Source organism: Dermacentor albipictus, chromosome 3, assembly GCF_038994185.2.
Source record: "Dermacentor albipictus isolate Rhodes 1998 colony chromosome 3, USDA_Dalb.pri_finalv2, whole genome shotgun sequence".
Classification (NCBI taxonomy): domain Eukaryota; kingdom Metazoa; phylum Arthropoda; class Arachnida; order Ixodida; family Ixodidae; genus Dermacentor; species Dermacentor albipictus.
This window is the reverse complement of record NC_091823.1, coordinates 75,186,877-75,202,403: the sequence shown is the minus strand read 5'-3', so window position 1 is coordinate 75,202,403 and position 15,527 is coordinate 75,186,877. Positions and strand designations below refer to the sequence as shown.

Below are 15,527 nucleotides of genomic sequence, written 5' to 3'. Positions count from 1 at the left end.
CTGTTCCTGTGAGCGAAGGCGAAACCGGGCATGCTTGTGTAGCAGAAGCCACGCGACAAGAAGCTAAATGTATAATCTACAATTGAACAGTTATTTTTTAGAAAAAATTACTTACAATTATTAAAAATCTTTTAAACGTAAGATATAAAAAAAGTTAAAAACAATTTTGAACAGAGAGGGCGCGCCGCGTCAAATATTTGGCAGATTTGGCATATATTTGGCAAAAGCAAGCACAATGCCGTTTGCAACAATGATGGCATAGAGAAATGATGTTAGCGGCATAGAATTTCCTACAAAAATTTTTGTAGGAAACTCTATGGTTAGCGGGATACTTATGTTATTATTATTGTTTTTATTAGTTTGTGTATTCGCTTCGGGTTAGTTCTAGCCCGAGTACAGTGATCTCTAGTAAGGGCACACAGCAGCATCAACATCAGTTTCTGTTTGTGTTTCTCGTGTTTGTGTTCACCTTCTGTTGGAACCAACGTTGTTGGAACCTTGGTTGTGCCTTGGTGCTGCCGATGGGTGCTGCCAACTGTTCACTGATCTATGGTACTACATGGTACTACGTTGCGCTGATGCGGACTGGCACTTCCTAACAGTTTACCTCGCCGTAGCTAGGCGGAGCACTTTATTGAATGGAGTAGACCCAGGACCATAACGTTGCGCCTGATTCCAAGTATTACTTTCGGTTGAGGCGCTGCCACTTACTGCGCCGCCAGGCAAGTCACGCTCAACAATATTCCTGGAGCTCGCACACCTGCAACCATTGCGGCTCTCGAGGTCGCCGAGCTGGAGCAGGTATTACGCATCTTCTAGGCTCGAAAGATAATAAAGTGAACAACGTCTCTTGTCGTTTCCTGTGACGCTTACGGCGCACATTGTCGCACCAATTTCAGGCAGATGATCCTTCTGCGGCGCCAGCGCGCGGCATCAAGTTCAAATTCACCGAAGGGGAGAAAGTTTTGTGCTACGAGCCCGATTCCTCGAAAGCCAAAGTCCTCTACGACTCTAAGGTGACGAAGGGCGCAGGATTAATTTGTTGGCGAGAGTTATTCAATGCATTTTCTCAGTTCTTGGAACGTTTAAACCACTGTAGTACATATTCGTGGTGCAAATGCTTTATGTCTGCCTGCTTGTCTGAACACAGTGTAGAGATGCGATATGCAAATATGAGGAGGATGTTCAAAATAAACCATCTGCTACGTACTTGAACCTTGAGCGACTGTAAACTGTTGAGCCGTTGTTAATTGAGCCGCTCGTAATCGTTGAGTCGCAACCGTTACAACTGTGTTGCAGATCATGACAAGTCACCGAACAGTTTGAGTACGGCACATTTGCGTTGTCGCTGGAGACATTCCTGAGCGCCCAATGTACATTATACAACTTCGATATTGGCACTTCCTAGCCAATGGAGAGCCAACAGTACTCTTTTGCAATGTGCTTTTGCCCAGGTATTGGAGCTTGTGGTTGGCAAGGACAGTCGAGGCCGCAAGATGCCCGAATACCTAATTCATTTCAGTGGCTGGAGCAGCAGGTATGTTTGCCATGTTGGAAGCTGTATTCGTTGAACTGACTTTGCAGCTTTTTTTTCTTTTTTTTTTACAGCTGGGATCGTTGCGTTGCAGAAGAGTTTATATTGCCTAACACCCTAGAGAACAGGAAGTTGAAGAAAAGGCTAGCGGAGGAAGCAGCGCAGAAACTGTGAGTAATAGTGGCCCTGCTGGCTTCCCGAGACCAAGCAGCAGTGTAAATACAGACACAGCTTTTTGTAATCTTTCTCTCTACTTCCTAGGCTCCAAACAAGTAAATCAAAGAAACGTAAGGTTCCTGCCATACTGAAAGAAACTCTCGACAGAAAACTGCGTGGAAGGGGCAGGAAGGAACGAAGCAGAAGTGTCTCGAGTAGTGGCGATGAAGAGTCCTCGTCACAATCTGACTCCTCAGAGGTGACCTGCTATGCTGATCTGCTTTAATTGCTGCCCTGATCTGCTTTCTTGAGCATGTCTTTCTTATACTTTAGTCAGATGTGCACCTTTGAGGACCTGTGATATCCATGAGCCCCATTGGCTCTCTTCCACAGCCTTGCAGAAAGGTGCATGAATTTTAGTTACCTTTGGTATCTGTGGTAATTGAAAGCGAGTGCGACTGCAGTACAAGTTTTAGTTTGTCTGTGGCTGCTCTATAGCTTAGAAGCCTTTAGAAAGCAGCAATAGTGCTGCAGCTCAATAGAGACTGAGCTAATGTGAGGACAAAGAGCCACAAAAGTTATCCTGCATTAGTGCAGTCACTGATTGGCTAGGAGGTATATCGTATTGTTGGTTTCCATGATTTGTGTGCTTTTACCAGGCAATTAAAGCAGTCATATATAAGTGAGGTTCAGTGGGTTAGGCCAGATTTCTTTACCATACAGAGCAGGAAATCTTAATGGACTAGGAAGCCAATAAGGCAACATTAATAAAAACTTTCTTTTTTCAAACACTTCTTTTTCTGGGATGCAAAAACATTTGTATAGGGTACAATGGTATTAGCAGGCTAACTGCAAGGTTGTATAATCAGTTGCATGCTTTTCCAGCTGATGCTAATCCTTATAACAAAAACAAACACTTTTAGCATTATGAAGGCATTTATTGTGAGAGGGCTTGGCTGTAGAAAATAGGGTTCCTTGTTGCTAATCTCTCACCTATCTTATCATTTTGCAGCAGCAAGGTGGCGACTCCGACGAGGAAAAGGATAGTGAAGAGGAACCAGAGGAAATTGCAACGGATTACAATATTGAAATTCCCAAAATTCTCCGAAAGACATTAGAGGATGACTGCCACAACATCACTGTTAAAAAAAAGGTCTGGTTTTTACCCATTGCCCTCCGTTCCTCAAATTGGTACAGTAGGCTTCTGTTACGCTAGACTCACTGTAATATCCTGTGTCATCACTCATGTTTGGCATATTGCATACTTGCCATTTTTTTGCCAGCTATCACTTTCATAAAATACAACTAAGAAATCATACATTCCTGCAGACGCTTTGCAGACCTTATGATCAACTGACACAGTGATGTGTCACTGTGTCCAGTATATTTTTTATTTAATTGCCCGCATTTTTTAGCAAAGCACATGTCTTATGTGCTAAGTGTACATATTACTTTTGACTGAAACAGCACTGCCTTATTTGGTGGCTTCCGTTAGGACATGTAAATAAAGCTTGCTGGGACGCTGCCATAATCAAGATGTTTATGAATCATGTTTATTATTGTTCATGCTCGGTACGTAGTTTTCGAGCCGGTAAATGGCACCTTTGGCGGCATGAAACCTAAGGTGAAGTGTGCCAATTGTAGAATGATATTTACTGTATGTTCTATATTTCTTGTTTATATTGGGGATAAAGTGAAAGATCTTAAAAGAAGACAAAATATGCCACCCGTAAGGATTGAATGAAATCTTGTGAGGACATTGGGTCTTGGTGGTGCAGCATAGATAGCATGTGAGCATTTATGCAATACTCTGGGCTCCAGTAAAATCTTTCTAATAAATTTTTCATGGGACTGCAGGGATTGAACGTAGTAGCCAGGAAAACATATTAATATGCTGAACTTGTTAGCATCACATCCATGGTGGTGATTGCACCTATCAAACTTGACATTTTCACGTGATAGCGTTAAGGGCACCGTGTTGCAGAAAATCTGGCATCTGCGTCCGGCGACGACTGTCTTGTGAGCGAAAAATGATACTGAACCATGCATAACCAACCAAGCAGGCCCGTCGTGTAGCGCAGAGGCATTACTGAAATAATTGAATTTCTCAAAGTAAAATGTGTCAGAAGAATCATAAAGTACGACTTACACACAACCTACAGACATGGTAGTTTCTGATCGTAATTTGCATATAGGAGAAAACATAATTCTGTTACAGGGAAACTCAAACTCAAACCCCTTTTCCAGCATTTCTCCCACTGATTGCCCATTCCTTGCAACACTAACCAGATGGTGCTTGCACCCGCGGCCCATGCAAGAGGCCGCATTTCTACCAGGAAGCTTGCCTTCGTGCATCACGTTCGCTGCCGGCATTTCCCAGTAAACATTACGATTACATAAGCTGCAGTTGCCGTGAAGTGTGAGAAGCTATCAGAGGTCTTTAAATGCTATTGCGTTCCACTCTTAAAGGCGACCCTTCAGTGTCCTCCAAACATTTAACTGAAATATGCATTAGCAAGAGGCTTATGAGCAACCTTATTCGATATACTACCACAAGCAAGCATTGCTGCAGAGCATAATGCCACAAAGGAGATCGCATCTTACTACCTCCTCCAGAAGTTAAGATATCATTTTACCAATGGCAATAATGAGCTCAGGAAGAAGCTGGCCTTGCAGAACTTTGAATATACCCTCCTGTCCTCTGCTAAAAGCGTGTCATGTGTAGTGCCTGCTGATTAATGAGCTGTTTAGCTGTGACCACGGTGAAGAGGAAAGGAAAGGAACAGCATAGCATTGTCAAGAATACATTACATAGATGCACACGAAAGTATCTGCTAAAGCATAACGAAGGACAGCCACCACTATGACTCATTTGGTAAAGGAGCGCATGGGACACAAAGGGATTGCAAGTTAATTCTTCAACAGTGGTGTGCTTTCTTTTTCTTCTAGCTACTTCCTTTAGATTTGACCCCCACCTATGCAAAGTAAAAGCTCTGTAGAATTAAAGATTTCAGTTGGAGCTCGATGTAATGAACACAGATTTAATGAAATAAACCTACATTTCTTGTGATTATCAGTGTATAACAAATATAGATTTCTAATAAATACAGTATTGGATATATGAAGAAGAAGAAGCTTATTGATTCTTTCATGGTAGATATATGCATGAATACTATATGCAGTTGGGACCCCAGAACTCAAGTATGAGTTATAAGAGGGGTGTTTGGGTTAACAGTGATAATTACTTGTGGTTCAGCAAGCCATTGACAAATGCAGTATAAAATCAAAATGACTACATATGTACATGTAAGGTACAAGAAAATTGTAGAGAAAATACTAACTTAACTAAAGTTTAACATGCTTAGCTACAAGTTAAGGAAAGTAAGTGAACGAGGGAGATTTTGTTTTTTGTTTCGTACATCTCAAGCAAAGCTTTTAAAGCCAAAGCACAGGTTTTGTGATAAGTACCTGTGAACATTCGTGAGTAGGATTGTATAGCTTGTTATAGTGCACATTTATGGACTGCTAGAGATATATGAAAGAAGCTTGTGCTTGAAAACTTGTAGCAACGTTGTGGAAATTACATGACTGGGAAGTTTCTTCTATGACTTGGAAACTGTGTAAATAAATGAAAGCAGGCCATAACTTCTCTATACTTGCGGTATCTTCAACAACAAAAAAGATGTCAACCTTAGCGAATATGGTTTGTATCATTAACTTTATTGTCGGGACAATAAACAATGTCATGTAGCATTTTGTAAACCATGGTATATCATGATAATAAATACATGTTTTGAGAGGCTGAATATTTACAAATGAGTAGGCAAACTTTACAGAATCTTGCCTGTGAAAAAAATAAAAATAAAGCTGGTTTCATGTCGGGTGTAAGTTTGTTGTAACAAGGTTAGATTTTGTTGTTTTTCTTGCCTTCACTGACTGTTGGTCCATTTCGTGAGGTCCTGTGAGAAGGCACTCTTCCTACGAGTGGCGATCACGTTGCGTGTTACTGTCATCACGGTGTTGTTGATGGTGACGACTGCATTGAACTGTTTTGTGACTTCTTAATTCTTTCTTTCTGCCTCAGCTTGTTCATCTGCCATGCACACCAGACGTGGTTGACATGCTGGAGGGCTATCTGAAACATTATGCTGCAAAGCTAAGACTGACAGCTGCCAAGAATGCCAAAGGCAACACTTCACGTCAGCCGCCCCTCGATCCATCAGAAGTAGAGTCAAGGTAGATCACAAGTATCTCACATTTGTGCATGCCTTTTTGTTTCACCGGGCAACTACAGTAGTCATATTGTGCCTATAGCCACCCAGAATACCACCTGCCCTATTTCTTAGGCTATATATACAGGTTCCTCAGAAAATGTGCATAACAAACACACAACTCCATTTGGACTTGTACATCAGGAGGTAGGCATTATTTACATCTCCAGTCACATTTTTTTCGCAAATTTACTGCCATATAACAGGAAAAATTTTTTCCAGCATTCGGCAGTTCAGATACTTCTGGATACTCGACTGTTTGCTAAAAAACATGGCGCATGTTCCAGGTAACTGTGGCCTTGCACAGTGTTCAAGTGTTCGTGATGTCGTTTTTGACCTCCATCCTTGTATCTTCGGTCTATGCACTGGCTAAATTGAATCATTCTTGACAATTAAAGTTGCTGTCTTATATGCACTTAAACCATTTATTTAGCACACCAATATTTGTGTGTCTTCACAGTGCCAAATATGTAGAGTACCGTGCTGTTTACTATTACTGCGGCAGAAGTAGTCATCAATAGTTGGTTAATTCGGGTTTAATGGCGCAAAAGCAACTAAGGCCATGCTGTGCCAGCCACAAAGTCATCAATAGTTAAATACCAAAAGAACCGGTACTAAGTAAAAATTTAGAAATGTAATAAATTCACCCTGTCTAGTTTTATCTATTTGGCAAATTTACTGATTTTGCAGTCTCGCCTAATATCAACATTTAGTGCTTCAGGACTATGTGCCCACTCAATTACGACTTCATTCCGGAATATCAGGTTCCTATTCCATTCTCATTCCATCTGCCAGATTGATGCAATTATTCCATTCCTATTCTGTTCCAAGTGTTTGAAAATGCGGAATGATTCCAGAATCCTTCGAACTTCAGAGTTGCCACTCTGCAACTCTGATTGCCATCACCGAACAAAATGTGTCATGTGTAAGGCGGGTACTGCAGCCGGGCTCCCCTCTCGGGCTTCCTTCTGGACACGCTCCTCCTTCTAGCACTGCTACCGCGAGTTCCACGCATGGCGCATGTCTGAATATATACAGTCAACTTCCATTAACTCAACGTTGACAGGACCAACGAATTGATCGAATTATCCGGCAGGTTGAATTAAACAAGGTGCGGAAAAAATGCCAATACACACTGGTGATTCATCTGGCAGCATTTTCCCCAATTTCAGCACTGCTACAAATAAAACGTGGGCCCATTTTCTTGTGTTTAACATTAAGATGACACTAAAACTCCGAAACGAAGCAGAAATCTAATGTGCACCCGATTTTTTAACAAGGAAAATTGTTGCGCAATTGTGGTTGGTTTCTTAAAGTCAGCTTTGGTACACAGTTTTTTTTAATGTCAGCCTTGCCGCAGTACATGCATGTTTATGCGGTAAAGCATATGAACGTTGCGAAGGCAGTTTTGGTTTAGTGTCAGACTACACTGCACAGTCAGTATCGGACCGATTTTCTTTAGAAACAAAGGGAACAAGTTAGAATCAGGTAAATATCATAGTCAGACATTGTGAGTTATGGTTATTGCTTGAAAATCTTCCTAGGACGGGCCACAAATAAGCGTTTTCAGTGAGAGATGATAGGTGTTCTGTGAATTCACTGTCCCTTAAGCTCCACCGAGACAGACGCTGCTGCTAAAGGGTACCTATTATGGCCACCATAGGGGTTAGGCACGTGTGTGCTGACTGGTCAAGTTTGGATTATCCAGCGAAAGCCAACCTTAAGATCAAAATAAAGTAAGCTTGGGCCTGTGGAAATGCATGGGCGCCAGCCAGGACCTTAGGCTGGGATCAAATTAAGTGAAAGATCGAATTAACTGGAGTTAAATTAAAAGATGTCTACTGTATTTAGACAAGTTTGAATATAAATCATGCATATTCGAGTCCACCCAGCACTGTAGAAATATTAGAGGATCTTTTTTTTTGTTATTGAAGAGTGGTGTATTGCTAGTGGCATGTGACTCAAGTTGCCATCGGAGAGGTTCATTGAAGAGCAGCATATACCCAGTGCTACATAACCAGTGAACCAATTTGACAGGAAAGAAGGTGATTGAAGAGCTACACATACCCAGTGTTACATACCTAGTGACCCAAGCTGGTCTAACAATTGATTTTGAACACGGTTCCCTCAGAACAGCAGCCCGAAGCCCTCCCCAATAGACCACGGACTACCAAATGACCCAAGATGGCATGAAAGATGTTTCATGCAGACGAACAAATGATAGGGAGACAGAATAACATACTGCAAATTAGGCAAAGTTCCCAAAGAATGGTAAGGCATTAAGACGCTGGCAAGCCTCAGGGTGCACTAAGCAATTTACTAAATAGCTTGTCTATGGATCAGTTATCGGCTTATTTCCCAAGAGGTGCATGTGTCATGACGTCACGAGACAGAACGTGGTCATGAGTGTGCAGAATATTGTCATGTTTGGTGCTTGCTCCATCTCACTGTGTGCTCTGTTGTGCTTCTACATTGAATTGCAGAGTGAGTAGCAGCATAGCAGACAACCTAGCGAGCTGGGCTGAGTCCTGAAATGGTGTGATGTCCTGCTGCCACGCCAACACCTTCTGTGTCGTGACATCACAACACATACATTGCTGGAAACGAAACCAAAACTACTTCATAGAAAACCGATTATAATATGCGACCTATTTGTTGTTCTATGACACTTGTCAGTATGTCTTTGGAGTTTTGAGACCCAAGAGCTTTACTTAATGCAAAAAAACGAGAAGTTGGAAATGTTATGTCATTACTCCTTCAAAGTACCAGTCTAAATGAAGTAGTGAAAATGCGCTATTTGTATCACAGCTCTAAGGTGATCCTTTTGCATTTTCCTTATGCGTCAGAAAAATGATGCTTCCATTCTTTCAATCAAAAGCAACATTTTCCACAATGGTATTGCTTCTGCACTACAATGAACAGGCAAAGTACAGTGTGACCCTTTGATTCCCTTAACTCATTTACTGTGGACAGCAGTTACAAGCCTCTGACTCCTCAATACCTTTAGAAGCTCATGTGTGATCTTGAGAAGAACACTACGTAGGAGGTGGCCCCATGCTGTTCTGGAACCGCAAGCAACAAAACACGTCGCACACGGCCACAAAATTGCTGTTAGTAAAACGCCTTCCTAAGTATGTGCCTGCCACTACCTACCTTGGATCCTGGTTACCACCACTGGCGGCACCCACTGCCTCCAACACCACCACAATCTTTCTATATGCTTTGCCCTTCATTGCTGAATAAGGTTTCAGACCTACAAAACTTTCATACATACTAAGATGATGGTGGGTTAATATAGTGCTTGCATTACACATACATTGTGATTTTGCACTGTAGCTGAGCAGGATTATTCACTATATCCAGCTCACCCTCTTCACTTCACACAAGTGCACACAAAAGGAATTTCTTGGCATTATTAATTTTGCTCAGTTTGCACTAGAGATGCTTTTCCTTACACTCATCTGTTTCTGCAAGGGTTAATATAAGGGCTTTGGCTTGCCCACAGTACCGAAGCCCTTTGCTTCCTGCTGTGCAACGTTCTGCACAGATAAATGAATCTGCTCAGCAGGTGATGGACATTTTCAGCCAATATCGTAGCTTATAATGGTTGAAGTAATAAAAAGTGGACATGGTGTAGTGGTTAGATGCCTCAGTTCAAAACATGTAAGCATTGTTTTGATTTCCCCACACCACTGGGCAATTTTTATAATGTTGTACGGGAATCATTTGAAAATTTTGCAAACAGACAGACATACTGACAGATGGACACTTTTGGCCTATTTTTTAGCTCATGAGACTGCTGTTTGCAGTAAAGACCTGCATTTTCATGGCCATACAGAAGGAATAGCTGCCACAACTCACCAGTGACCAACATTGAAAATTCAATTCTGGGTTTCATGTGCCAAAACCATAATATGATTATGAGGCGCACCGTAGTGGGAGACTCTGGATTAATTTTGACCTCCTAGGGTTCTTCACTGTGCACGCAATCCACGGTACACATTTGTATTTGCCATTTTTGCACTTCGCTCCCATCGAAATGCAGCTGCCATGGCCGGGATTTGGTTCCACACCCTTGAACTTAGCCGCACAATTAGTAGTAGCTTTAGCAGCTACTACGTCACCACGACGGGTAGTGTCCACCGTAACGGAAAACACTTTGAACAGTAAATGAGTAGAATTTTGTTACTTAGGTAATTGCAAATGTCAAGTAACGTTGACATCAAGTGATTCAAAAGAAGATGCAGGATCGAGCCACTGGCCACACATTAATTCAAAAATGCCTGCATGTATTTATGTAGAATTTTTATATAGGACTATGTAGGATATGTTTTTTCAGAGGGATTGAAGAAGTACTGTAGGTAATGAAAACTATATAACACGATTTAGTGAATCTGAGTCACTTATACCCATGTCATACTGGACATTCGGTGCAACGAATGCCATTCGACCCGTAGTGGTGCTACACTGGCAAAACGAACGTCATGTGGTCGTAATATCACTGGCGATCATTGCAAAAGGCTTGGTGAGAAAATTAGAACAAGGTATGGGTAGAGAGTCTGAAAAGTCAATTTATTTATTTTAATACAAATAGGGGGCATTGCTTCACTGCAATAACATGCATATAGAACTATTTTCAGAATATCTGGCCACTATAAGCCAGAACAAGGCTTAGCCAGCTTAGTAGCCATTGCCGATAAATTGAAGACACAATATGACTGCCATGGCAGTTGAATGACGATGTTCAGTTGCAACAGGTGAAGCGGTCAGTTAATGTGCGCTTCGCATTGCGAGCGAAGCATATTAACCAGTGGAAGAACCTCGATTGTCGAATAGACACAGATGCCAATCGAGATGCAGAAAATACACGTGCACGCAGGCGCTTGATTGTTTGTGGTATGGCCGACTAGCAAAGCTACGGAGGCCAGATGCTACTGAGGTGGAGAGCAAAAACATGTTGTGACAGCTGCCCACACAACTTTTCTCTAGTTAAATGACAGATAGCTGAAACCACAGAAAATTATTTACCTTTTTACGTGAATGCTTCTCAAATTACGTAAGCTCAATGTCATATTTTGCCTTGTTTCTGGTGCAGAGAGTATACATTCGCTTCGAGTGCGAAGCCGAATGAGTTTCTTGAACCCATTCGATTGTGGAAGTCATTCGATTCCAATGGCATTAAATATCGCTGTGTAGCCGCCGAATAATGTAATTTGCTGCTAATGCAATTCGATTCGAATGACATTAAAATGTCCAGTGTGACAGGGATATTACTAATAGTAAAGAGAGTCTAATGCTAAAGACATTCTAATGCTATCATGAGTCACAAGGCATTATAGCAGGTTGTTTTTCAATAATGCTCAAAATTTTGTGGTACTTAATTGGGAAGTGAATTAAATTTCATCACAGGAATGCACACCATTGTACTGGTGCATCATTGTACTGATAATGGTGAATCATAATGGTGCTTGTGGCTTGTGGGGGCAACAGATGTTATTTCCAAAGAACATTGTGTTCTTTGGAAATAACAGTAGACTTGCACCAAACATCAAAAATGGCGAATCAGTAAATCAGTCCTGCAGAAATCTGCAAAAAAACTGACCAAATATTTTGCTACAAGTGACTGTTAAAGTCTGGTTACTGTTATCTGTTTGCTCAACATAGTATTGCAAATTATCAGAAGTGAAACGATGACAAAAGTCTTCGAAGCAATGTAGAAACAAAATGGGTAATTAAGCTTTATTTTTTTTTTCTTCCCAGTTTAATGGCGAAAGCCTACATACATGACAACCTAGGATTTTTCCTTATAGTCTGCCATTAGCGTTTTTGGCAGTCTATTCATGTAGCAGCTTTATCTTTGTGTTACAACTGATGTTTTCTTTGCAACGGTTCCTATTACATGTAGTAACACGGCATACAAGTCCTTCAGAAGCTGGGCTGCTCTCTTGTACGCATTTGAAAAGCCGATGGTCGGTTTTGTCTCAAGCGATTGTCCTAGGCTGCGCCGATATCGCGGCCTAGGCCAGTCTAGGCCAATTGCATGAGGCAAAACCGAATGTCAGCTTTTCGAGCGCATACAAGATAGCGGCCCTACTTCTCTTTTCTTTCACAACTTGTGAAATTTTTTCAGCAAACATTTATTTAGCGACAACCACTTATTCAGCAGCCATGTACCCAGGAAAGCTTGCTTGCATTCAAGCGCTAAAGATGTCGGGCGGCACTTCGTGCAGTTCTTTTAATGACAATTAGTAATCTTGTGTTTAAAACATCCGAATTGTGCCTGATAGTGAACCACCTTTATTTCACTAGTCATACAAACCGTGTTAACAAATTATATGGAAATAAATATCCCTACTTTTAATATATGCGTCTGCATTTTACTATTCAATATTTGATTCATTATTCCATACTTACTATTCGTATTCGATTCATATTTGAAAAAGTTTGTATTCACCCACCTGTACAATTTTTCCTTTCATCAAACCATTGTATGGGTATATCTAATGAATTTCTAATATCTAATGAATTTTATGCTTGTGCCAGGAACCTGAATGGCTGGAAGTTGTACTTGTTGAAGAGCATGCAAGATGTCATATGAGGCTTCATTTTCAACATGAATTAGTGGCATCCAAGGCCTTCATGATTGAGCCTGTTATTCTTTCTCTGCTAGTGTTGTATATGAGGTTGTGCAGTCTGGTACCATGCCTAGGAGCCTTGAATTTATCTACCATGGGTAGCTACTGTTTCTGTCTGCATGCTTCCCATCTTTAGCAGTGACTTGCAGGCACGTAGCCACGGAGGGGCATACCAGAAAGAACTCCTGTGAGCGTAATGACTGTGAAGTTGTTTTTAGTTGTGTAAGGAAATATATTCTACCTTTAGAGGACAAGCAAACATCCTTGGATGAGAGCACTGAAGAAGAAAGCAACTGTGTTGACAATAGTGAAAACAGTTCCTGTAGTGATCACCCACTACACGATGTTGGCTGGAGAATACACTGTATGAGAGCCTCAGGAATAAAGAAACATTTCTGAAACATTGTATTTACTTGAAAGTAGGTCTAAATCAAATATAGGTCAACCTCTATATATTGAACTCACAGAGAAATTAAAAATTAATAATTCGAATGTAAATTGACCCATATCTTTTTAGAAAAATAAATAACTTTTACCATGGCACATCTTTATTTACCGTAAGCTCTGCTACTAAATTTTGCTCATTGATGCCATACGTTGCATCCTCATCCGAACTGCCAGAGAAGCTGTCCTCGTAGGATGCTTCACAGGCGTCCTCGGTACCACCGACTACGTTTTCTTTGGTGCTGTCGAGTGCATTGGATATGCAGCATTTCTTTATGCTAGTCTGAATCTCCAGACTGCCTACACGGCTTGCGTGTTGAAGCAACTGCATTAATGAACTCGGTACTTTTTCTAGCTTTGTTCAGCAATATATGGCGATATTCTTTGGTCTCAAATATAGGTTGATAGCTCATTTTGGGTAGCATTAAAAAAAAGAAAGTTGACTTTTCAAAATATGGTAATTCATTTACTGTGCTTTTGGTCACATGAGAGCTATTTCTGCAAGGCGCCCAAAATAAGTGAAATAGTTCCTGACCGGAAAGGCTCCACAATTAGTAAACACTCATGGCTGCAAAGGGCACTATGGAATCTGTGGCGCTGATGAATCAGGGCCACAGATTCAGGTTGGCATGAATAACAATAACACGCTAGCAATGTTTTGTGGCTAAGGATAAGTGTTAGTTCAGTCTTCAAGCGATCCTGATATAATTTTTGGAATGATGCCTGCTGCAGTAGCTCAGTAGCTATGGCATTCAGGGGCTGAGTATCGTGTCATGTTACCATGGTGGCAACATACCAATCGCACATACTATGCAAACACTTGTGTACCCAGCTCTTGGTATTTCGATGGGGGCGAAATGCGAAAACACCCGTGTGCTTAGATTTAGGTGCACGTTAAAGAACCCCAGGTGGTCAAAATTTCCGGAGTCCCCCACTACGGCGTGCCTCATAATCAGAAAGTGGTTTTGGCACGTAAAACCTCATATATTATTATTATATTATTACCCAGCTCTTGGTGGAAGTTGATGAATGTGTGCTGGTCAAAGTTAATCTGGAGCACTTCACTGTGGACATCTCTTACAGCTGATGTGTTATTTTGGGGTGTTGAAATAAAGGAACAAAAAAAATGAATGAATGTTTGAACTCGGTACGGTTCTAGTAGTGCCTCCACTATGCTAGACATTTAGTTTGGTCTCAGCCAACTTGCAGTACAAAGGTTCCATTGTGTTTCTTGATGATGGCATATTTTGACAGGTTTTCATTGTGTAAGGAAGCTATGGATGGACTGCGGATTATATTTTCTTCCACATTGTCCAACTCATTGCTGTACAACGAGGAGAAGGCTCAGCATAAGTTGGTAACGTCATTCTGCCGCCCTATCCGGATTTCTCGGTGAGAAACTTGTAAACTTTGGCTGGCTTTGGTTATACTCACTTAGCTAAGTCCTGTCTTTACATTTCCTGTGATGCACTTTTGCTTTTATAAAAGAAATAAGATTGATATCTGTGGGGTAAACAATTAGTGATAAATTAGTTACACCATGTATGCATAAATCTTTAGAGTAGTAGTTAATTGACACCTTTCTGATGTCTTCATTTCTTGTGCGCTGGGTTTCCCCTTTATCTGTGCTTTTCCATTTCTCTATCCAATTTTTCCTTCTTTAGTGTGACAGCAACAATTACATTTACTGAGAAGGCCGCAGGAAATGAAGTCTCCATCTCTGTGATGAATAATGACTTTTTTTTTGTTTGCACTTGCTTGTGTCTGTTCTGTTAGTATGTTTTAGTTTCACAAGAGGTTCTTTTTTTTTATTCTACAGGTCGACAACAAGCCATCGACCAAATGACGCAGCAAGTTCTAGTGAAGCAAGCCTTCTAAACATGGCACCAGACGTTGCGACCACGGTGAAGTGCCGTTCTCGTAAGAGCCTACATGGCAACCCCGATTCCAAGGGCACCTCTTCTTCTCCAAGACGGAAGCGATCTGGTTTGTGTTGTTGCATATTTCTGTGTGACAACCAATGCTTGATCTGTGATCAGGGCCTGCTTATTGCAAGTTGTCGCCTTTGCTGAGGGAAAAAAAAATATGATAAGAAGTGGCACCAAGTAGGAAAGTTGTAAAATGTATTGTATGCAAAAATACCAACAAAATGAAAACAAAATACAATACCCCGAGCACAAACATTGCATGGTTAAGAATAAAATTGATTGAAAGGCCTTATATAAAAGTTGGTACACTTCTAAAAGCTTCATGCTCTTGCAAATGTTTTATTCCTAAGGCATATGGACACCATAGGTCAGTACTGCAATACGTGGAAGAATAGATAAAAGTAACATGCACAATGCTTTGAAGAATTCAGAAAATATTAAGGAATTGGTAGTGAATTCATACGGGACACTTCAGTTGTCTGCTATGCATAGACACCCGACAGAATGCTTGCGATGGAGCTTATTATGTGCCTGTTTCAGAAAAGCAGGAAAACCAGTA

At 41.1% G+C, this 15,527-nt stretch overlaps 1 protein-coding gene across 3 annotated transcripts in view; it reads left to right on the top strand.

Annotated features, from left to right (window-relative positions):
• Positions 1-259: 259 nt before the first annotated feature.
• Positions 260-15,527, top strand: part of msl-3 (male-specific lethal 3) — a 29,827-nt gene continuing 14,559 nt past the window's right edge. The window contains exons 1-9 of one of the 3 annotated variants that reach the window (XM_065430078.2): positions 260-801; positions 900-1,016; positions 1,455-1,537; positions 1,609-1,704; positions 1,796-1,949; positions 2,706-2,843; positions 5,775-5,926; positions 14,295-14,432; positions 14,860-15,026. In XM_065430078.2, the coding sequence (XP_065286150.1) occupies positions 1,497-1,537; positions 1,609-1,704; positions 1,796-1,949; positions 2,706-2,843; positions 5,775-5,926; positions 14,295-14,432; positions 14,860-15,026 (886 nt within the window). In that variant the 5' untranslated portion in view covers positions 260-801; positions 900-1,016; positions 1,455-1,496. Of the gene's footprint in view, positions 802-899; positions 1,017-1,454; positions 1,538-1,608; positions 1,705-1,795; positions 1,950-2,702; positions 2,844-5,774; positions 5,927-14,294; positions 14,433-14,859; positions 15,027-15,527 lie in introns of all 3 variants that reach the window. The other 2 variants (XR_010563910.2, XM_065430077.2) reach the window with 2 other exon arrangements.